This window comes from Panthera tigris, chromosome C2, assembly GCF_018350195.1.
Source record: "Panthera tigris isolate Pti1 chromosome C2, P.tigris_Pti1_mat1.1, whole genome shotgun sequence".
Lineage (NCBI taxonomy): Eukaryota > Metazoa > Chordata > Mammalia > Carnivora > Felidae > Panthera > Panthera tigris.
In genome coordinates this window covers 150,545,470-150,570,281 of record NC_056668.1, presented here as the reverse complement: position 1 = coordinate 150,570,281, position 24,812 = coordinate 150,545,470, and the positions used below count along the sequence as shown (strand labels likewise).

General features: G+C 45.8%; 1 protein-coding gene across 1 annotated transcript in view; it reads right to left on the bottom strand.

Annotated features, from left to right (window-relative positions):
• Positions 1–15,470, bottom strand: part of SCN11A (sodium voltage-gated channel alpha subunit 11) — a 94,291-nt gene extending 78,821 nt beyond the window's left edge. Inside the window, exons 1-4 of the mRNA XM_042999271.1 lie at positions 15,171–15,470; positions 6,060–6,370; positions 2,843–2,961; positions 690–791 (exon numbers count right to left, since the gene is read on the bottom strand). Coding sequence (XP_042855205.1) covers positions 690–791; positions 2,843–2,961; positions 6,060–6,332 — 494 coding nt within the window. The 5' untranslated portion in view covers positions 6,333–6,370; positions 15,171–15,470. The remainder of the gene's footprint in view (positions 1–689; positions 792–2,842; positions 2,962–6,059; positions 6,371–15,170) is intronic.
• Between the last annotated feature and the right edge of the window lie 9,342 nt (positions 15,471–24,812).

Sequence of the window (24,812 nt, the reverse complement as noted above, 5' to 3'; positions counted from 1 at the left end):
ATCAAAATACAGAACTTTCTAAGTTGAAAAATTAACTTGCATTACTGAATAGCCAACTAAAAATTACGAAAAGTTAATATTTTAATTATAGGAAGAACTCACTCAAACTCACCAGGGAAAAAGCAAAAATGATACATGGGAAATGGAAATATTGTTAACTCCATAAATTAACAACTATCCCAAACCTTTTGGAAAACATTTTGTCCCCATATGTTTTTCAAGCATTGCAATGTACTTTTGATCTAGTAAACCCATTTCTAAGACTCTACCCTAAGAAAAGTAATCATTTTTGAAAAGTAGCTTTATGCAAAAAAGATGCTTGCTGCAGTGATATTTATAGGAGTAAGATACTAGAACGGTTAAGTAAATTATGGTTTATTCACCTGATAGAATGTTATATTAGCATAAAAGCAGATTCCTATAAAGCCTCTATAAACACAAAGAAAACCTCTTAAAAGCTAGACATAAAAGTTGTAAGTGCGCTGCTTATTATTTTGGAGGTCTTTAAAAATAATTGTTAAAAATATGTGTACCAAACTAAAATGGACCCTTCCGACATTTGCACTGGGAAGTTGGGACCATGGGCGACTTTGTCTTTCTCTGTATAGCTGAACTCTGATCTAATCACAGGTCGTTTAGGCGTATTTGTTCCAAACCTTAGGTCGGGTGAGCGCGGGACAAACACTTACTCGGCATTGTCGGTATATATGTTGCTGTTGTCCTTCCCACAGGCGGTGGCCATGAACACGCAGTTGATGATGACGGTGCAGATGATGAACATGCTGAACAATGTAACCGCTGTCTGTTAAGGCAGGTACACTTCAGGGTGGCCCGGGTCATCCGTCACGGTGGAGGCTGCGGGCATACCTCCAGGCCCCATTGGCTGCAGGTGCAACCTGTCTGCGGACGGTGCGTGTTGGCGGGCGACCGCCCACACCTGTCCCCTCCCCTGAAGAACGGTCCTCAGCCAAAAGGCAGCCCCTTCACCTGGAGGGCTACAACTCCCTCCCTCATGTCCGACTGACTGAGACGTAGAAAAAAGCTGGCCCTCGCTTCCAGGTGGGCTTCCTCTGTGACGTCATCGGTGCTCCAGAGCTCCTGGTGGACTCCAGCCGATGTGGGCTCAGCTGAGACCCTATCCTTGTTTGTTCCTCTTTCTCTCCATCCTGCTTCCCTCTTTCCTTCTCCAGAGGGCAACTCCTCTACTAAGTCATCATTTGGTATTAAATAATTAAATAATAAAGATGGGCGGGGGGGGGGGCGCCTGGGTGGCTCAGTCGGTTCGGAGTCCGACTTCGGCTCCGGTCATGATCTCGCGGCTCGTGGGTTCGAGCCCCACGTCGGGCTCTGTGCTGACAGCTCGGGGCCTGGAGCCTGCTTCGGATTCTGGGTCTCCCCCTCTCTCTGCCCCTCCCCTGCTCACGCTCTGTCTCTCTGTGTCTCTCAATAATAAATAAACGTTAAAAAATTTTAAAAATAATAATAATACTAAAGATGGGGATTAAATAAGAATCCCCATCTCAGATTCTGCTTCTAGGGAAGCCAACCTGAACAGTTGTTCCTTCCCATCCCCCCAGTACTTCAATACATGTACCAGTCCATGTCTTTCTGACCTCCCCCAGTCTAAAACTGCCTGGCATCTTCCACCACCCCCTGCACACAGCAGGAATGCTCAATAATCCCCTCCTGTCTTTATCCTTAAGACTGAGGTTGCAAACTCAAAGCCTTAAGAGTCTCGGGAGTCCTTTATTTTATTTTATTTTATTTTTTAATTTTTTTTTCAACGTTTATTTATTTTGGGGACAGAGAGAGACAGAGCATGAACGGGGGAGGGGCAGAGAGAGAGGGAGACACAGAATCGGAAACAGGCTCCAGGCTCTGAGCCGTCAGCCCAGAGCCTGACGCGGGGCTCGAACTCACGGACCGCGAGATCGTGACCTGGCTGAAGTCGGACGCCCAACCGACTGCGCCACCCAGGCGCCCCTCGGGAGTCCTTTAAATGGGTAAAATGGGCCACAGAGAGGGGTGGAGAGGTGGTGAAGCAGAGATTGCATGGACCCTCTAAAACAGGCAGTGGTTCCTCACTACACCGATTTTTGCCAGCTAGGACTATAGGCTGAGCCTTGAGAGAGGTTCCGTTTTTCAAAAGAAGCCAGAAATCTGGACTTTCCACATTACAGAGTGTTTCCATAAAGCTTTAAATTCTGTCTAGGTCCGGGGTGCCTGGGTGGCTCAGTCGGTTAAGCGTCCGACTTCAGCTCAGGTCACGATCTCGCGGTCTGTGAGTTCGAGCCCCGTGTCGGGCCCTGGGCTGATGGCTCAGAGCCTGGAGCCTGCTTCCGATTCTGTGTCTCCCTCTCTCTCTGCCCCTCCCCCATTCATGCTCTCTCTCTGTCTCAAAAATAAATAAAATGTTAAAAAAAATTTTTTTTTTTAAATAAAAATAAATTCTGTCTAGGTCTAACACAACACCGTTAGCAGCTAAATACAGAGACAGGTAGATGGTTTGCTACCTTTGTCTGGGCCCCAACTTAGATGTTCCTTTCTCCAGGAAGTCCCCCTGGATGCCTCCAAAGCACAGCGGTGCCTCTCCACACTACCGCTCCCAAACTGCCCGACCCACTGAAGAAATTGCCCTACTTTTGGCCCGTCTCCTTCTGAGGCCACAGGATCCCAGGGCAGGGCCAAGCCTTGTTCACACGCAGTAAAAGCACAGCCCCCGCCATGCAGCCACAGGCACTCTGCCATTATTGGTTCCAAGAATCAGCTCCTTCCCCTCAGTCTGGGGCTCTGGCACTTTTCACATGACCTGGACTTGGCAGAAGATGCAACGAAAGGATATGAATGGACTGAGATCCTAATGGCTAAACTTCGGATTGGATTGAAAGGCCCAAATATGAACAAGGCACGATTGGCACTGAAGCGATAGATGGTCCTCTTTTTGTTCAACACCATAAACGTCTGCGAAGACAAGCAAACAAATGCCACAAGAATTACATGCAGTGACGGAACAATATTTATCGCGAGTTAGTTCATTCAGAGGAAATTCAGTGGGACCGCGGACTGAGGCGTGGCTTGGCTTATCATGATCATGACAGTTTCTGATTGGGCTACTGTCACTCTGTAGCCTGAGGCACTTTCCAACCAGCCCACGCTGTGACTCTGGACACCAGCAAAACCCTTCGTCTTGTATCTCCGTCTAGAGAGATAAGAACTAGGAGGGAACTTGAAGAGATGGGGAGTAGTATTGAACATTCACATTCAGCAGATTATTTTAAATTATTTTGATTACGAATAAGAGCTTCGTAACAAAGGTTAGAACAGTCAGGGACCCGGGGAGTCTGTGTTGCTGTACCTGAGCAGTTCTACGCGAGATAGTCTGCCGATCAATTCCAACCTTGAGGATCTTCAACAGAAAAAGTCATCAAGCTTCCCAGACTTGCTCTCCCATTCTCCCCACTGATGTATGAGCAAATCTGCCTCCGGTTCCCAACTGGTGGGGGAGGCCCTACAGAAGGCGTCTGGAAATACATGTGGGTGTTTTTGGCTGTCTGTCACAACGACTGGAGGCCCTACTGGTCTTTAGTGGGTAGGTTTAGGGATGCCGAACCCCGGACAGATCTGCTAAGTGGTACACTGTCCCATCCAAAATGCCCACTGGGCTCCACTGAAGACAACACCAGACGTGTGCCCAATTCTTCCTGGGACCTAGGAATGAAGCAGTGCCTGCAGAAGAACCCATCACTCACAGGGTCTCACATCAACCCCCCGAAACCTCCTTCTTTCCATTTAGCTATAATCTGGCTGTCCCCTTACATGTCCCCAAGGCTGTTGGTTACAAAAGCCTTCACAGAATGAGGGTCATTCCTGTTTCCCCATGTCTCTGCTCCTTTCAGATCTGCAAAAGTACTACTTGGCATGTAATCCAGTATGTTCTTATACAGGAAAGACAGGCCTTGTCGCCAAGGCCCAATATAGCAGGGTGGGTGCTGCCTTGGCTGAGGTACCAGAACTTCAGCCACTGCCAACCATCAACCTCCCTTTGCTGAGTTGCTGGAACTTACTTGTCTGCTGGCCATCTGGCGGCAGGAAAAAATGGGGCAGGATATTTTCTGTTGCCTCCATAACAAAAGGAAATGGGCCACAGGCTTCTCTGAAAGCTATGAGCTCAGGAGCCCAAGACCCACTTTAGGGATTCTGGGCCCTTCCTTCGGCTAGAAAGACAATTTTAGGGCAGAGAGCAAACCCCTCCTTGAGGCAGGTCACCCCAGATTAATAGGTGGCATGATATGGCTCTGTCTCTGTGCCCCTTGATATTTTATTAATGCCATCTCTCCCTGCTTTAAATATTTCAGCTAATGGTGTATTTAACTATACTCACCAGGGTTTAAATTATTAAAATGATAGGTACCCGCTCCTTCTGTCTTCTTGCTGACATATCTCCACCCCTCTCTCTGTAGCTCTTCAAAATGGAAGTTTCAAAAGACAGGAAGTGGCCTTAGACTATCGAAAGAGCCCTTGGGTTTAGGGCCCAGCTTCATCCCTTACTGGTTGCTTGACCTGTCATAATCCACTTCCCCATCCAGTCTTTGGATTCTCATTTATGAGGTGGAGGGCTAACTATCACATATACCTCACATGACTGCTGAGAGTACCAGCCATGCGGGGTCATGGGTGTGCAGAGCTCTAAAAAAGTATCGTGTCTTCTAATTTAAAGGGAGAGCCCAAGCTGAGAAGAGATAGATAGTCCTAGAACATTCAGCCAGGCTGGAACAGAACCTGTCCTCCCAGGACTGTCTGCAGCATACCAAGCTGCCACCTGCTCCAGCCTTGAAGCAGAAGACCTCCAGAAATTAATTCGCATTTAACAACTCTGCCTCCAAGAAGCCCCTGGGATTCTGGGGCATAAGAAGAAGGAGAAATAGTGGGGTGTTTTCGTTCCTTCATCTCTCTTCTTCTTTCTTGTCTTTCCCACTCACACCCCACTTTCCTCTATACACACAGTTCCCATTTGGTCTGGTAACCCTAAGTCTGTCCCAATGCAAGGTAACATACCAGGCAATATTTCTCTGGAGAGATCAATTTCTCATGGTTGCCAGCAGAGAATGGTCTCAGCATCTCATATTTCTAGGACTTCTACCCAAACTTCCTTCCTCTCTGCCCTCAGTCTGGTGAGGTGGGTTTTCCATTCTCTGCTGGATCACACAATGGGATTATTATGGCAAGGTCTTCTGAGCTTTTCCAGATGGTCTGCAGAGGACCGTCCTCACTGTCCCAGGCTTCCAAGCAGCCATCAGAGGAGCCCAGAGCTCACATTTCCTCACTTAGGAGCCCCTTTAAAGAACTTTTACTAGAATTTCCCTGCAACAACTATATTCAGGTAGGTTAAATAGTAAGCTTATCACATATCAGCATGGGATTTATGCAAAATCTCCACCTGCCCACTTGATTACCATATTCTTGAACATCACTTATTGAACTTCTCTTATGCATCATGTTGGCGTATGGTTCCAACCTCCAGAATTCTCATTTAATAGCCTAAAAAGCCTATAGCTGGGGAGTTTTTCAAGGAAAACTTACTACTGAATTGGATGTTCCTGGACAGTGATATTCATCTGTCATATCAGTATAATGCTTTACAGTTTATAAGTGCTTCCGTGGCCTGTCCGTGTTGTAGGAAGCATGCTTTATTCCCATTTTACAGATTAGAAGAATGAGGATTAGGGATTTATCCAAAGTCAAAAAGCCAGTCACTTAAATGGCCTACACCTAATTTTTCTGACTGCTAGTCCAGTCCTCTTTCCTGACACCATTTATATTTTCTCTGTTTTCCTTTTAACCTTCCTGCTGCCCCCTGGACCTTCTCTTCTTCGCCAAGACATTCATTACAGAGAGAAAATGAAGACTGAAAGAGGGTCTCAGGACTATGGAGGCAATGACAAGTGGTGATAGCAAAGGAGGACAGACACCCCTGCAAACCCCAAGATCAATGTTTGGAGGTTCTTGTGACACCGGTTATAACTGCATGGCTAGAACACCCCAGAACCCCAGCCAACTACCTTATGATTTCTGTAGAACGGGTCCAAGTCTTCCAGGGGCCTTGCTATCAGCTCATGGGGAATGTTGCCATAGAGTTTGGGCAACTTCCTGGAGACCTTTAGGTCAAGCTGAGGCCGAGGCTGGGGTTCTGCTGGTGTCTGGTCTTTGCACTTCTTTTTCTCCTTTTGGATGGCAATCCGCTTCTCAATTGTAGCCAGGGTGTCCGAAGTGAAGGGACGGAAATTTCGTTCATCTGGAAAGATCACCGGGTAGCACCTGTCATCCATTTTCATCCTCGGGACAGAGATAAGCAGCAGATCCTCAGAGAGCTCTGGAAGATAGAAATCACACAGCCTGCCCTGGAATTCTGCTCCTTAGGGGTGATGTCATGGGGAGCTATAAGATTGGGTGAGGTGAGGGGGCTTGGGAGCTCACTGATTGTGGGGCAGGCCAGCAGAGGTGACCACCATTGTGGATACAGCAGGAATTCTGGGCGCAGGGAAGACCAAAGCAGGCCATCATTCCCGGAGGACCTAGATATAAGTGGAAAGTTAAGTTCAGGAACAGTGGGCAGAAGAAGCCCAGTCTCTAAAATTGAGACCCAAGCACTGAGCAACACAGTAAGACTAAACCAGCTAAACTACTGAAATGGGGCCTGCAGATGGTGACTAAGTGGCCATAGTGTGAACAGGAGAGGAAAAAATAGGGAATCAAGTGGGACATAAGTATGAGCTGCAAAATCAAAACTATTAAGTGCACACATCTTCTCACATTTGGTCAGCAAAGTTCTTAAAATATGATGAAATGAAACAAAAAGGCCATAAACACAGGCAAGAACATTTACACTAACACCTCTGATTCCATGCCAACTTTCTTACTTCTGAAACCCAGACCTGGCAGAAGTAAGGATCCAAGAAAGCAGAAATGATTTGCCAACACTAACGGGGTCACTCTACCATGGGATAATAGCTGTACTGGCCCCCATCCCTGACAACCCTTCTACAAGGACTTTCTCTATAGCTTCAAGTTTAAAAGTAGGCTCTGAAAGGGGCACCTGGGCGGCTCAGTTGGTTAAGCGTCCAACTTCAGCTCAGGTCATGATCTCACAGTTGGTGAGTTTGAGCCCCGCATTGGGCTCTGTGCTGACAGCTCAGAGCCTGGAGCCTGCTTGGGATTCTGTGTCTCCCTCTCTCTCTGCCCCTCCCCTGATCACTTGCGCTCTCGTTCTCTCGCTCTCTCTCAAAAATAAGTAAACATTTAAAGAAACAAAAAAGTAGGCTATGAGACAAGGCAGTAGGGCTCATGTTAAATGCCTTTACTTCCCATACCATGCATCGTCTTCCTTTCTTTTTTACCTGAATACCAATCTACAATTGACTTCCAAGGCACTCCAGAGAATTACAAGTAATCCAGCATAGCACTGGTTTGTTCATTCAGCAACCACATGCGTGGTGTCTGCTCTAAGAACAGTGGTAGGCACTAATGGAAAAACACAACAGTCCCTCCTCCTAGTCCTACAAGTTATGCTCTCCTGGTGTAAGTGGAGAAGACAGATAAAAGGCAGGAAATTATAAGAGTAAGACAGATGCTGTTATAGGGAGAAAGAGAGGGTACTATGTCTGCGCATGGGATAGGCATCGAACCAGTCTTGGGGAATCAGGGATGGTCTCCCAAAGCTTTAATGTCTCAGCTGAAACCTGAAGGAGATATAAGACATAGATAAGCAAAAAGGAGGACATTAGAGTATGGTAGGGGAAACAAGCAGCATATGCAGTGACCCGTGGGTGAAAAAGAACATGATGTCCATCAACAAGTTCTATCTGCCATTGTAAAATGGCCAGATAAGGCCCCAGTCAGCATCGAGAGAGCATGTGGGACCCTAGAATCCTAGTGAAAACCATGGACCTCACCCTGACGGTAATGGAGGGTTGCTAAAGAGTGAGTTGCTACTGTTGTTGTTGTTGTTGTTGTTACAGAGGAGTAACACTGTCAGGGTTTCAAAAAAAAATCCCTCTTACTGATGAGAATAGATAGGACTTGGGACAGGGGCTGAAAGAGGTGAGGAGGTAGAACTGAAGAAATTGTTGCAATGATCGTAACCGTTGAGGATGACCTAATGGAGTGGTTAGATTTGAGAGTCACTTTCGAAATAGCCATGGTGAGGGAGAGATTCGAGGGACAGGAAGGAGCTGAGGTTCCCGGCTTGGGCACCAATGGCTTGGTCAGAGGTGCCACTCACTCAGACAGAGAGCACTAGGGAAGGAAGAAGCTTTGGGGGAATAAATTGAGTTTAAAACAGGTAAAGCTGAAGCTGTTTATGAACCTGTAAGTAGAGAGAGCCAGGAGGCATTTGAATACAGGGCAATCATAGCTTACACGTTAGCCTCTGAATATAGCATATAAGAAAAAAAAAAGCATAGTCAAGTTTCTCTTGGAAATCCCTCAGGAAGGCACCATACTGAAGAGACATCCCAACTCACTGGTCAACGAGGTCAACATGGCCAGTTTTTCTTCTAGTGCCGGAACCAGTCACCCTTCAGTTATCCACAAACAGAGTGGTCAGGTTGTGTTCAAGGGCCATGATAAAGGCAACATATGTGTCTTTAAACACACTAAGGGTAATGCAGTGCCCATAGTGTGAGTCATATGTCAACTGAAATGACATATGGAACCTAGATTCACTGCATTCTGTCCCATCCATTCAGCATTAAGCTCTTTATGGATATGCCTGGATGATGGAATTGGCCACACAACTTAAATTACTCTCTCTCCCTTCCCACCCCTCCAATCCTCTTCTCTTCCATTCCACTTCCTTCTCTCTCATAAACATATATTATCGAATTTGTATAAATAAAGTGGGACTATGTGAGACTCTACTGTATTTGGTTCTGGAGCTCATGAAAGACATTTGAGACAGGGATGAAGTCCTCTGCAGTCAACAGCCTATGGATGCTAGTTGATCCTGGAAAACAGATGAGCCTAGAAAGACCCTAGATGGCAAAAGCTTACACTAAGTTACAGCAAGGAATCCAGTACAGGACTGCTACCATAATAAGGAGACTATTAAAGAAGAAACTGTACACTCTGACCCTGTTGTTCTGACCCTAAGCATATTTCACCTAGGTTCTAGCAGAAAAGAGACTTAATGGAAATAAGTAACACAAAATAAAAACTGCACACATTAAAATTTTTTATAGATATATGCATGAAAAGATGCCCAACATCACTCATCATCAGGGAAATGCAAATCAAAACCACAATGAGATAGCACCTCACACTTGTCAGAATGGCTAAAATGAACAACTCAGGAAACAACAGATGTTGGCGAGGATGCTGAGAAAGGGGAAACCTTTTGCACTGCTGTTGGGAATGCAAGCTGGTGCAGCCACTCTGGAAAACAGTATGGAGGTTCCTCAAAAAATTAAAAATAGAGCTACCCTACGAACCAGCAATTGTAATACTAGGAATTTACCCAAAGGATACAAAAATGCTGATTCAAAGGGGCACATGCACCCCAGTGTTTATAGCAGCACTATTGACAATAGCCAAAATATGGAAACAGTCCAAACATCCATCAACTGATGAATGGATAAAGAAGATGTGGTATATACATATAATATACAATGGAATACCACTTGGCGATGAAAAAGAATGAATTCTTGACATTTGCAGCAACATGGACGGAACTAGAGTGTATTATGCTAACCAAAATAAGCCAGTCAGAGAAAGACAGATATCATATGATTTCATTCATATGTGGAATTTGAGAAAACAACAGATGAACATAAAGGGAAAAAAAATAAGATGAAAACAGGGAGGGGTGCAAACCATAAGAGCCTCTTAAATACAGAGAACAAACTGAGGGTTGTTGTAGGGGAGGCGGGTGGGGGGATGGGTTAAATGGGTGATGGGCATTAAGGAGGGCACTTTTTGGGATGAGCACTGGGTGTCACACGTAAGAGATGAATCACTGGGTTCTATTCCTGACACAAGACTACACTGTATGCTAACTAACTTGAATTTGAATTAAAAATGAATAAATAAATAAAATTTGTTATAGACACGGAAATAACTAAAGAACCACATGTTAAAGGTACCATTGAAAACTACAAAAATTGACCCAGGAACAAGAGGACTTTAGGGGACCCTGGGTGGCTCAGTCGGTTAAGTGTCTGACTCTTGATTTCAGCTCAGGTCATGTTCTCACAGTCATCAGATGAAGCCCAACATTGGGTTCTGTGTTGAGGGTGCATACTGCTTAAGATTCTCTTTCCCTCTCCCTCTGCCCCCTTTCCCCACTCATGCTCTCTCTCTCTCTCAAATAAAAAATAAAAATAAAAAAAATAAAAAAGAGGACTTTATAAAAATTATCAATTCAAATCTGAAAAAATAAGTCACACACAGAAAAATTGTCTTATAATTGAAAAACATTGATGAATCAAATATTTTTAATAAAAGTAGACTCAGGAAAATTGGACTGTGGAAATAAAGCCTGTGCATGCAAAATTAGCTCAATTAATAAATTAATAAAATCAGTATGCATAATTGGTAACATTTGGAACAATTCAAATCTTCATTGTGAAATTTATACCCCAGATACTTGAGAATTTTTCTATATAGCAAGTAGACTGCATTGCATGGAAAAATTGGTTGAAAAATTGGCTACAGTGCAATCTTTCTCAAGCTTTACTAATAATCAAATATGACGGCAAGGTTTGCAGACACTGAGTGATTCTTTACAAAAAAAAAAAATTATTTGGGTATATGCTTCCAAATAATGAAAACAGAATCTCAAAAATGGTGGGCACATGAATTCCAAAACATAGTGTACCAAACCCAAGAGTGCAGTAAAAAAAAATTCCAGGATAACTGCACTACGATCAGCTTAAAAAGCAATTGATCTAAGAAGAACTAGAAGTCAGAGAGCCCTAAGAAAAACCTTTCAAGTATAAGTTAAGTTCTCTGTCACAAGGAAAATGATTAAGCAAGTGGTTTCTTAATAGGTAAAAAAGAAAGGTAACTAGAAATTCCATCAAAACAACAGCTCTTCAGAAAGTCAGATTTTACGTATGAAGCTGACTAAATGGCTTGAGCAGCTGACAGAAGGGGAAAAAAAGTCCACTTGACCTTGACACTTAGGACACTCTCCTTCATGAAACAGAAGGTCAGTGACATCAGAGTCCATTCGCATCTCTTTGGGTCCAAATAAGATACCAAATATTGGTTTTAGAGACTAGAAGCTACAAATTCATTATATCATAAAAGTTATACACCAGTTTTTTATTTTAACAATCATCCTATAGATAAAGCAGAATTAATTACAATTACAGAATAGAATTCAAATGACATAAATGTTATAAAATTGTATTGCAAGCTCGAGTTGGAGAGCAAAGATGAAGGGATGCTCAGAGCTACAGTTTCCTCATCCTAAGCACCTGAAGAATCAAGACATCCTACAGAAGGTCTGTGGATCAAGCAATACAAGTATAAGTCTATCCCTGAAAATTACGCAGGTAATCCAGTGCAAGAGCAAATTAAAAACATGCTAAGTAGCAGAAACTGAAGGAATCCTGGGTACGGAAGAAGGATTACCGTCAGTACACTAAATTCCTCATCTTGCACAGGGACAATTCAATAACTGTTACTTAAACTTGATAACTCAAGAAATAAAAGCATTAACAGGATCAGTTCGAGTTAGCCAGACAACAACCAGAACACTGAAACACTGAAGGGATTCAAAGTGGGACGGAGGAGATAGGCAAGGGGGGGCGGGGCGGGGGGGGGCATTTTATTTTTCATGTGATACCTTTCCCAGCATTTCTTCCTTCTGAGTTGTTGGAATTACGTACACCTAAGTGTCACTTTTACAGATTTGCTAAAAGACTAAAAATCCTTCCAGGCCTCCAAACATCCTCGGATTTAAAACAGAGAGTCACAATATCAGGTACAATGACAGGCTCTAAACTAACTCGAGTCCTAAAGGAAGCAAGCAGAGTCTCAAGTTGAAGTCCAAAGCAGGAGGCCAGCGCCATGTGAATTGTGATGTGATAGGGAAACCACAGAGACCAGGAGCCCCCATCCACCCCCCCAGAAGGCTCTGCCAGACCTCCCTGAGGGGATGCCCTAGACCGGCTGGAGGGCTCCCCGTCAGAGGGGGCTCTGTCCCTGCTCCTCTAAGGACTGGCCCTCAGCAGGCTCACAGGCCCACAGGCCCACGCTTGCCAGATAAAAAACAAGCTCCCATCCAGGGAAACAGGGCTGAAGCTTCATTCCCTAAGCAGAGAGCTTAAATTACTCAGGGAATTCACTTGCAGTTAAGATCAGGTCGCTCCGGGCTTTGTGTCCAATCTACAAGCCTTACAGAGACGTTAGATCTGAACTCCGATTGCTCGCTCATTCATGCTCTGGGCACGGGCAATGCAAAATGATTTAAAACACCATCCCAGGCCCCAAGGGTCTTACAGTGGGGGTGGGCACCTGGGTGAGTCAGGGACCGAGGATGAAACCACACAGTGAATACGGCTGCACTAGCGGGGAACCCGAGGTGCTGTGGGAGCCCAGAGGACAACGTGGTTATGAAGAATCGGAAATCACTGAGCTGGGAGGATGGAGGGAGGTGTGAGCATGTGTGAAAACACTGAGGGTAGCAAACGGCTTTTTTCCCCTATTTATGACTCTACCAGTCATTATAAAAGTTGAGTAACCTCATTGTGCTGCACATCTGCAATTTGCACTCCAAGCCTCTCCCTGTCCTTCTCCTCCTTGCTCTGTGCCTGTGCAGCTGATCCACGTGGACCCCTCAGTGGGAGCCCCTGAATTCTGGCTTCTGGTTCCATTTGGCCAGTGGGAGGCACCAGCAAGAGACCCAGAGAATGGTGGAGAGTGAGGTCAGGGTTTTCCTTCCCAGCTCTCTCCCCAGTGGCGGCCATGCGCCACGGCTCCTGCCCGGTGGCCCATCCACACGGCTCTCTCCGGTTCTGTAACACCTCCCTCCCCCGGCCCCTTCAGATGTGGGTGTAATGGCACCCCATTCTCACCACACCTGAGAACTGCACCCTCACCGGTTGCTGTTACTGAGCTCTGCCTGTACCTTTTAAAAAAAAAAAAATGTCCCTTTAATAAAATACCCTCGAAATGCCCAGTTTGAATGTGCCATCTGCTTCCTGCCAGGGCTCTGGCTGATGGCATCATCCATTAAATAAAATTTAGAAAACAAGAAAAGGAAACGATCGCCCACAAACCAAAGCCACCTAGCACATGCAAGTTTTAACATTTTGGTATATTTCTGTTCCGCGGTCTTTTTTCCATATATTTACACTGCTGGCATTGTCATGCATAGGCAATTTTATCTCGTGAACTTTTCAATTAATGGGATATTGTGAACATTTTTGCAAAGATAGGTATCACTTAATGGCATCTACCCTGTTCCAGGTAAAATTTTAAGTGTGCTAACACACATTATCTCCTTTAAGCCTCAGAACAATCTCATGAGATAAATATTAACCTTGAGGGGTTTCTGAAAGGAAATGTTCATCTGAAATGAAGGTGAATTATTTGTGGCCTTCTCTTAAGAGGCAGGGGTTTTAACCTTGTACCTTCCTTGGCTAGAGTTTCTCTCCAGCTTTCTCTGTTAGTAGGAGAAAGGACAAACCGACTCTCACACTTGACCCTAACCAGTAGGGGAGGTCATTGGGCAAGTCACCAAAGGTTTGCAACCCAAAGCCTTTCGATGTGGATCTGGTCCACACAACCTGAGATGCAACACTGCGCTTAATAAAAGCTATACACTATGGGCCAAGCACTGGGTCAAATGCTTTAGATGGATCATCTCTCATAATCTCTCCTAACTTCCCAGGAAATCTACAAGGTAGATATTGTCATATCGCCCCCATTCTACAGAAGAAAGCACGAGGACGTAAAGGAATTGGGAGGCTTGCCTAAGATCACATACGGAAGTGCCAGAGAATCTCAATCCCAAGTAATCACCACTGTGCAATCCACCTACCTGCCTAGTTCTTCATAGTCCAAGCTAAGACAACCCAAGAAGGTGAGAGAAGGGAGTCAGGAGGAGAAAGCCACACAGCTTCCAGCTGGGCTGGGTGGGGTCTGTGACATCCTCACTGTGTGACGTGCTTCCCAGGACATCAGCCTCACTGCCACAGCCTCACACGTCACTCCCTCGGGCACCCCACCACCCCCACCGTGACACTGTCTCATCCACCCAAGCCAGACAGCCCGATGGTAACGTACCCTGTAAGACGCCCCTTTGTCCGTTTTGGGTGGTGGTCTGAACAACAAGATTTTAACTCTGGTGACACACAAACCATGTCCATTAACACAGGTTACAAATAAATAATGGCCCCTTCCTCCTTCCTAGATCCCACAAGAAGATCAGAAAACAAACGAACATGAATAGACTCTCATTGATCTCAATCCAAAATCAATCCCAGGTTGATGAGCTTACTACCTCTTCAGGAAAAAAAAAAAAAATTTTAAGTACACATTAATTTCTGATTAAGCTAATTGGCCACAGGGAACTCAGAAACTATTTGGAGGGTCTGCATTGCAGTCTCGGGATAGAAGACTTGAGCACATCTTTTCTAGAAAAACCCATTTCCTGACATGAAGTCCGGTGTTGCAAGCACCTATCAGGCCAGGCAGCCATCTTCTGTCCCCCTGGCCCCATGTCTTCTCAGAGCACTTGAATGGAGGAGAAGCACCCGATGGACCCCATCACCCGAGCCGTGTATCTTGTACCTGGTCCCTGACTCTGATCTGAGTAGGACATGGTTACAAGAGGCCTGTACTCCATCCTGATGGAAAACACAGAGCAAGTTCCGTAGTGACAGGTCTAGTCTCGAAAGCCCAGAAGAACAGGGATGCCACCGGCCCAGAGGACTTACCTGCCTTGGGAAGGCGGCTTCGGACAGCAGCCCCTCTCAAAGCTCTCCACGGAGCAAGTCTCACAGAGCCTGAGCCTCTGCTCCTGGCAGTTGGAGGCCTTCTGGGAGGGGCAGCTCGGAAGCTGGGTGGAGAGTGTTGAGGAAGGCAAATGGGAACACAGCCAAAGTGATTTTAAAGAATCGTGTAGGAAACCCTGTAACCGGAGAAGTGACTGAGATGGTACTTACATTTATACTTTGGAAGCATCTGCCTTTAATCAGCGCTTAATCTAACCCTGCAGAGAGCATCATTAATAAAGAAACAGGTTGTTTTTTTTCTTTGGCCTCGTCCAAGTGGGTGAGAGAACAGTGAAGAGTCTAGCTGAAAAGCCACGCCGCTCAGCCTGGAGGCCACCCGACCCAGGCGCTCCGGCCTCTTGCCCCCCGGAACCTGCCAAGGCCCACGATGTGAAATGGTTCATAAGGCTCCCAGACGGCTGCTCCTCCCTTCTTTTCTCTCGGGCCATCAACACTGAGGGTTCAGACCTGTGAAAAGACATGCTTTACCTAGGTGGTTGTCACAAGGGACGCCAAGCACATCCCTTGGCCACCAAAGCGATGCTACAAGGATCTGTCATCCAACCCCAAACTCCCCCAACTCGGCTTTTGTTTTATTAATTCTTGGGGAAAACTTAGATCTCTTTGGGAAGTGTTGCACCATAAGCTATTTTCGGCCGCTGTCCCCTTCCAGAGGCTAGCTGACAACCAGCTGAGATAAACGATACAAGATGTTTATACGGGGGCAGGAGGCAGGAAGTAGGTGTTTAAAGGAGTGTTGGATTGCAATTACAGGCAGATTTCGGTCCTGCCAGAAGTGGCACTGAACACTAGTCAAAAGAACTGGGCATAAATCCCAGCTCTACCGCTAAAGCTGCATGATATTGGATGAAGCACTCAGTTGCCCTGAGCCTTAATTTTCTTCGCATAAAATGGGATCATTCTTTCAAACCTCCTTAGCCTTAAGAAGCAAATATGATAATAGCTACAAAAACACTGTGCAAACACCGGATATGAGTATCTTCATTTTTAAGAGGGAAAAGGCCTAGTTGCTTTTCTCCCCTTACTGACTCGACACCTAAATCCCACGCAGCCACACTGAAGTCACAGACATGGGATTAGTGCTGGGCTTGGCACAATGTATATGCCCTGACTTTTTAAAGCAGTGATCAGAAATTCTAAACCTCTGTCTGATTTCAGGGCGATTCTCAGAATAAGAGAAGACCAGTGAATAGGAAAAGGACGTAGAGGGGCGCCTGGGTGGCTCAGTCGGTTAAGCATCCGACTTCAGCTCAGGTCATGATCTCCCAAGTTCATGAGTTCAAGCCCCACATGGGGCTCTGTGCTGACAGCTCAGAGCCTGGAGCCTGCTTTGGATTCTGTGTCTCCCTCTCTCTGCCTCTACTCCACTCATGCTCTCTCTCTGTCCCTCTCTCTCTCTCTCAAAAATAAATAAACATTAAAAACTTTAAAAAAAAAAAAGGACCTAGAGCTAATAAATAAGCATTTTTTTTTTACATGGTTAAAAATGTGTGTGTCTGAAGAGGTTAAAGGAGGCATCTAAATCCATTATCTTAAAAGGCCCTGGCTTTTTTTTTAAATACAAACTCTTGGCAAATATTATTTTCCTAAGCTATTAAGTCATTTTCTGACTTCCCACTCTGAAGTCTCAGAGAACATCCTAGCTTCTGTCTTCAAGGTAAATGCAAATGATTCCAAATGTAACAGGCCACAGAAGCAGCATGGGGTTTGCATTCAGGACGTTCCCCAGACTCGCCTCTCCTGCGGAGCACTTGGGGAAAGCGGATGTGCACCTGAAGGCTGGAGCAGAGCCCCTGTGTTGAGTGTGCATTATAAGGGGATGCTAACATCAGCACATGGGCAGGATGCCCCCACGTCTGCTGTATCCCTGGAGCACTGTCACCTCCCTTGGGTGCTAGCAGGGAGCAAGATCCTGACGGTCTCAGTCTTTCCATCTGATAGGCTGACCAGCTTTGACATCAGTGGCCAAGTAGGGATCATCGGCTTTAGCAGCAGCCACACACCCATCTGTTTATTTAGCAAAGATGACATTGAGCCTCTATTACTGCAGAACGCCTGGAAATACCAAAACAGGACCTGAGTCCTTGAGGAGCATGCAGCCTCCTGCACGGGAAAGAAAGATGTACGAAGAACTAAAAACAAGACAGAGGGCTTCAAGAAGCTGCAAGCAAGATGCAAACAGAGGCCTTCACAGAAGGGAGCAGAGAGCCTTGGGAAGGCTTCCAAGAGGAGGTGGGAATTTGAGCTGAGGCTGAGAAGATGAATGAGAACTCAATATGCAGAGCAGGTAGGGTGGACCTTCCAGGAAAAGCCTGAGCAAGGACACACAGGCCGGCAAGGACAGGACATGTGTAGAGAACCTCAGGTTGTTCCATGAGGATGAAGTGGTGACACAGAAAAGGATACAGAAGAGGAGGAGGCTTTGCGTGGCCTTGAATACCACTTGACTACCACCCGGGAGTTTGAACTTGAACTTGTATGGAGTCACAGGCATGGCGCCGGCACAGCCGTAAGCTTCTGATGATGTATAACCACCAAGTCTTCTGTTTCCCTAATGTGCACCACCACCGATATCTCACCGACAGTAAGACATCCGTGCAAATAAACAATGTTCACGGATAATGCCGAGGGTTCGACGATTGCCACGGCAGGTGTGGGCAGCCGAAGTGAACGGAACGTGTGCGGGAAAACTTGGGAGGGAGCAAACCAACCCAGGGGAACTGGCTGTGACCTATTTAGCTGAAATCAGAGGTAGTCCGAGGAAATGTAGCAGTGGGTACCAAAAGCAGCCGCTCTAGTCAGAGACGGCCTAAAAGCTGGTTCCTATATATTCTTCCCTTCCCCGATGCCACACGGTCAGCCAAAGGCTCGTACAAGCATGTAGGGACTGAGCTAAGGCTTCAATGTCCAGCTCGTGAGGTCTCGTGCAACACAGAAGTGAAGACTGCCCCATCACCTAACCCCTACCGTTCATTGCTGGAGCCTGCATTTAGCATTTCGTCCACAGAGCTTCCACTGTCTGATATGCATGCTGACATGATGCGTATTTCTGATATGTAACCGTGAGGACTCTTTGGGTTGCAGCTAACAAAATCCTAACCCTAGCGTTTAGTATAAGCAGAAAAGGGATTTTATTGGCAGGGATCAGGGGTGTCGCACAGAATCCAAGGGAAGAATGGCTGTGGCCCCTGACGGAAAAGCCGAAGTCCAGCAGGAAACTTAGGAAGCTCTGTCTCTCCTCATCTCCTGTTCCTGTTGCTGTTCCCCAGCCCCTGTGCTCCCTTTTCTGCTGTACATGAGTTTTCTGTGATCCTAGTTGACCCGGCAGAAAATGGCATCCTAACCTCTGCGTTTAAATGTGGAGCCTTTCCATTCTGGGATGCAAAATCCCTGGGGAAGGATCTGAATGGCCCCACACGGCTCCGAGGCCTGACTCTGAACCGATCAACAGAGGTCAGGGTGCTGGAGGTTGGCCACTCCCACTGCCAACCCGAATGGATCCAGGGGGAGCAGCTCCTGGAGAACCCCAAATGGGGACAGCACCAACATCACCATGTTTTAAGGATCAAATGAGGCAACATGTGTGAACTTCTCTCTGTACAGTCCTACATGGTATACAAAGAAACAACTTTATTGTTCTTGGGGAACCACAAGACCTGGCCTGGAATCCTGCCTTGTTGTGCCACCTAAAAGCCATGTGATCTCTTTTTCAACGTTCTCGAAATCTTGGTTTCTTCGTCCAGAAGCGGCACTGATAACGCCTGCTGTATGCAGCATTTGTGAGACTTAACTGATCAGGGGCTACCGCTTTTGTGAACTGCAAAGTACAAGCTGAAATGAACACAGGCTCCTTGCGGTAAGAGTCAGCGTTCCCATGTGTGGTCGCCCACTGGCTACCGCGTCTTTACCATCCCACCCCCATAGATACAAATACACACAAGCTCCAAAGTCTTTATGGCCACCGCAGCCCCTACCACTTTTAATCTCCAGCAAGTAGTAGCTACAGTGTATTGCTAACTTATTTGTGTAGGAGGGAGAGGGGAAGAGGTAGAGGGAGGGAGCGAAGGACGGAGGGAGGGGGGAAACAAGGCAGGCAGACAGGCATGCCGCCAGCCTGAGGCTGGGATAGGTGGCCAAGTCTATAAGGAAGCCCAGGGAAGGGACTGGCTGGAAGTCAAAAAGGATATAATTAACTTAAGAATCGCAATAAACTTGTAGCCACACTTAATAGGTTTCAAATATTTTCTCAATTTACCCTGGCTTCATTCTTCTCGGTGGTTTGCCCGTGTGGAGGAGGAAGGGAAGGAAAGGAATACAAGCAAGGAAAAGTCTTAAAGGGACAGCACCCCCAAGCGTGTAAAGGAGAGGGACGGTCTAGGCTTTGAACAAACACGCAGCATCAGACCTCTGCACAGCTCTCCTTCAGAGAATAGACAGAGGAGGGGGGGGTTGAGCTGTAGTGACAGGAAGAAACACATCTACCTATGAAGCTGTCTTGCCCCAACTGCCTCCCCGGCCCGCCTCCCCCACCCCCTCCCCAGCAGCCCTTAATCCCCTAGGGGTTGAAGGTGGTCTCAGGACTGCAGTTCAGCAGGTTTGCCTCAGGATGTCCCCCCCCTTCCCCCCATTGTTTTGTCATTTCAGCGTCTTCTCTGCTTTTCCCTGACTGGGCAGAAAGTGGATGTTGGTATTTCTGGAGCAAATGTAAAGCCATCTGGAAATGAATTCACCACGTGCAACAGAAGAGAAACAAGGTCTTCTGAGGTTCAAGTTCAGACACAGAAGGGGGGTCCCAGGAGAAGCCGGAAGACGTTCCTCCTCTGCCTCCCCTGGCCTCGGGTTAAGTGCTTCACGCCAAAGCCTAAACTTGATGCTATTCGGTCTCTTTAAAACCCTCGGCACAGTAGCTCCTCTGGCCACTGCTGTAAAACGTGGCCCGACCCAGACCTCTAGGAGGGCTGGAGCCTGTGGCCGTCGGTGGCCATTGGCGGCCATCTAGAGAACGCAGCCTTTTAACTGTAGCACCGATGTCAGCGGTCTGTCCCTCCAAAGTCTCCTGGACCCACCCCGGCTGTCCCTCGCTTCTGGCTCTGGGGAAATCTCTCTCGGCCTTCCCCAGCCCCCCTGGGCCCTCAAGTCTTTGTATTCACTTCAATATCCTGCCATCTTTCCCCTCAAGAATGAGGCACATTTCTCTCCATGCCTTGAGCATAACGGTTTCAAAGATGCCCCCTCAATTTTTTTACCCGCATGCCCTCGGGTCTCACCTGCCATCTCAAGCGATTTATCTGAGCATTTCTTTCGAGCAAATAATATGCTCTCTGCAAAAGAAATGTGGTAAAGAAACAAGTCTTTACCCTCACTGGATTGCCTACTTTGGAATTAAAGGTAATACTGTCTTATTTTGTTTGCCATCGGTTTTACGTTTAACTTTAGAAATCAAAATGGATGCCGTAAATCCTCATGTTTTTGAGGCCTCGTTTTTAAGACAGTTCAGTCTTAAATGACACCATGAAGCGAGTACGGGTGTAGACGTTCCTAGATGCCTGGGGAGTCAGACCACTGGGGTGCAGCTTCTCCCCCTCTGCTCCTCTCCACTCTCTGGAATTATCTGTGCCCTGACCAGTCCAACCTGTCAGCACCTCAACCCCTCGAGGCCAGTGAGACCACTCTCCCACAGCACCCAGCATGAATTTCCTTCTGAGAAGGGGCCGGCCCAGTGGGTCGGTGGGCCCTGACCTTGGGACCTTCTGTGTGTCCCCAGGGGCCTAGGACCTTGCTCAAGACGAAGGGCCTTCCTGGGTGCTCCCTCAGCCCCTCTGAAGGCCCAGGATTCCCCACCTCCCCATCCCTGGGCCCATCCTCCACTATCAAGGGGCCTGGCAGACCTCAAGGTGAGGACAGGGCTGCTACCAGAGTCCCCGTAGTGGGGCTGAGGGTCTCACAGCGTCAGTGACTCAAAGCTATCGCCCCTGCCGCACCAATTCTGTTAATTATCGCCCCAGGCTCAAGTCCAGAACACAAGTGTCTGATGAGGCTCCCTGAGAGCCCAGGTATGCATTCACACACACACACACACACCACAGACACTCATCCACACAACCCAGCAAACAGAGACGTGACAGTAAATAACACCAAGAAAACCTAAAACTTCGTTGGGGCCATTACCTGATTTCTTCTATAAGAGTGTGCTCCCCACACCCCCAAACACCAGGAGGCTAAGAAAGGGAGGCTCACAGGCCAGGTGATCCCAAAGAGGAGACAAACTAGCAAGCAGGCAGACAAAGGGCCGCCCTGAGCAGCCCTGGCTTGGTTAAGGCTCACCTCCCTGACCTTTACTTACCTCCCTTGTGCCAGCTGGAGGCTCACATTCAAAGCCACACCTGTGCTCCTGCCAGTCCCCTGCCCACGCTGCCCTCCCCGCTACCTCCTCCTGGAATCCACACCAACATTCAGAACTTAGGTGACGCCCTCTCCTCTAGGGAGCTTTTCTCATAGCAAGGTCGCACTTTGCTGACACTGACTGCCCCCCCCCCTTCCTCCTCTGACCATTCCCTGTTGGATGAGCCTCGTCACCCTATTTGAAGGCTGGTCCAGGGCAAAGGCTGCGTCCTCTTCCCTTGCATCTCTCAGCACCCCGCTCTCTGGGTGCCCATGAATTAGCATTCAAGCTCCCTATTAAATGGGATGAGGGAAGCTAGATGAGGGATGGCTCAGCTGCTTCCAGAAAGACCCTTGTGCTTCAGAGCTCGAGGAAAGCAGGAGGAGGGCGGGAGAGAGGGAGAGGGAGGGAAGGAAAGGCTCACTAAAAGCTTCTCGAATACACAGAAGAGCTGAGCATCAGAACAAAGACTCATTTAAAAGGGCAAAGGAAACACTAGATGGCTGTTAATGGTGAACTGAATATGATAAATTATTGCTTAAATCACTCGGTTTCACTCCTTGTTGTTATGCACAGTTAATTGGAGGGAACGCTGAGCCTGCCGAACGGGGTGGGAGACGGCAGCAATCTCAGGCTTGCAGCTTCTCTAGGACCGCAAAGCCATCACGCAGGGGTGACAAGCATGGGGCCAACCTCACTCCCTAGCCCCCTGCGGTGGCCAGGTCCCCTTACCCACACTCTGGTCCCCAGCGGCTGTAGCTGTTTGCAGCCAAGTCTCCTAAGGGAGAGAGAATCAGAGGGGTGAGCTGAGTGGCAGGAGGTCACCTTATGATCCCCCAGGCTCTGAACACCAACCTTGCCCCACGGGGCCCTACTCAGATGTCTCTCACCCTAAAGAAAGCCAGGTGGCTTCAACAGCAGATTCAATCTCTGTTCAAAAACTTGGATTTTGACTGTTATTTCTTATGTTTCTATTCTATTTCCTATATATATCCTGAGTTCCTACCAAATTATAAAGCGCTTAGTGGGGGAGAGGGTTAAGGAGACCCAGAAATAAGTAAGCTGCAGCGTCTGCCTTCACTCAGCTGAGAGAACAGACATGGAACTCGCTGGCTGCATAGAAAAAAAAAAATCTCTCTAACATTTAATTTAAGACAAAGGATCTGTTAGAGTCTGGGATTTTATTGACAATCCTGTGGCCGAAGGAAGAAGAAGCAGGCAAAGCTAGCCTGATAACAACATCAGCAAAGAAAGAGGTTTCAAAACATTTAGAACTGTTATAAGACTAGATTTTCACAAGTAATGTTTACATGGCAATTAATTAGCAAGGCTTGGAGAGTTACAGTTACCTGATATTTACCTGATATGGGAGATGACATTCAAGTGTTGAAGTCTACCCATCTACAAGATAGTTTAACAAATACTATCAAGAGACATTTTTATGGTTACAGAAATAAAAAACAAGGGTTATAAGACATAGCACAAGTAGAAGGTTGAAGACCCTGCCCCTTTTCCTAAACGTGGACTTAAATTTATATTTAATCTTATGTTTAAAGACTGTTCTCAACCTTCAGTTTTATCACAGGAAAAACTTTTTAATTGCTGTACTCCTTTCATGAAGCTTTTGTGTAAATACATGTTATCTCAGGAGAAAAAGCTTTTTCACAGGACTATTAATTAGAGGTTCACAGACTCTCCTTACAGTCAGGAGTCAGTACTGGGAGAAAAAAAATAATTAATATATATATATATACACATATATATTAATTATTTTTATAATGATAAAATTACATGTATACATAAAATTTTATAATTATAAAATTATATAAAATACATGTATATATAAAATATATATGTATATATGTATACGTGTATATATATACAATATATACGTGTATATATATACATATATATACATATATATAATACACATATATATATAATACATGTGTGTGTATATATATATATAGAGAGAGAGAGAGAGAGAGAGAGTTAGATACCTTGAAAATTTCTTGTATTTGAAACAACTAATATACTGGATAAAACATTAAAAGATGAAAAATTAAAATATTTAAAAAGCTCGAAGGACTCTATAGATAAAGACAAAACAGAAACCCTTGGATGGAAAAGAGTGTTGGAACCAGCCTTTACCTAAAGGATCTCTGCCAAGCCTTAGAGACCTTATGTGTCCAATAGACGGCTGCACAGTGTGTGGGGCAGGACAGAAAGCCTAGGGCTTATCTAAAGTGGGATATGTCAGAACAGTCCACTGTATAAGGTGGAAGCCTCAAAGCACTTACACCCACAATGCACAGTAAACAAGAAATAAAATCTGCCTCCAGAAGGAGTCTGGCAGAAGCAAACACAAATCCTTTCAGGAGAAAGTCCACTGTGATCCAGGGCCTCAAGCAATTCCCACAATAATGTTTTAATAAAACTCAGCAGTTCACAATCAAAATCACAAAACATGGAAGGAAATAAGTCACCAAGAGCGAGAACCAGTCAAAGCAACAGACAACACAAAGATTTCAGGTTGTAGAATTATCTGACAGGAAATTTAGGAACTGATTTTAAAAAGCTTAAAAATATGAGGGAGCAAGAGACTGTAAATAATGATCTTTGCAAATTTTAAAATGAAACGAAAAATATCTAGAAAGTAAAGCATTTACTAACTGCAATTAGAAATGCAATATACAAGTAAAGCAGCAGATTAGACACACATAAAGAGAAAAATTTTAAACTGGAAGATAAATATGAGAAAATTAGAACAAAGTGCAGCACAGGATGTAAAATTAGTAAGAGGGGCTAGGAGATATGGAAGATAGATTAAGCCTAACATAAGTTCATATTGAAGTTCCAAAAGGAAAAAATAGAATAAAGAAAAGAATGTTCAAAGTATAATTGGCAGAAATTCCCAGAACTGTTAGAAAACATCAATCTTTAAGTCCAAGGAGCTCAATAAATCCAAAGAAGGGAAAAAAATTTTAATAAAAAAAAAAAATTTCAGAACCTCCAAAGTAACTACATTCTAAAAGCTTCCATGGAGAAAAGGCAGATCATGTACCAACGGATGGTGATGTAATTGACGGTTAACAACTCAACAGCAAAAAAATAATCCGGGAAGGAACCGAATAAAACATCCAATGGAATGGGAGAGAGAAAAAAAAAGTAAACCTGAAATTCCATGTTGACAAAACTATCTTTTGAGAACAACAGTGAAATACAGACAATTTTGGACAAAAACTAGGAAAGGTTTCTCAACAAAAGATCCTCACTAAAAATATACTGTAGTAGGATTCTCACACAGTCGTGACACCAAGACTTTTCTGTCCAGGAAGCAACTTTATTCCTGCCGGCCCCGCTCAGGCTCAGTTGGGTTCCTACCGGAAGAACTGAGCCCCACAGGCCAC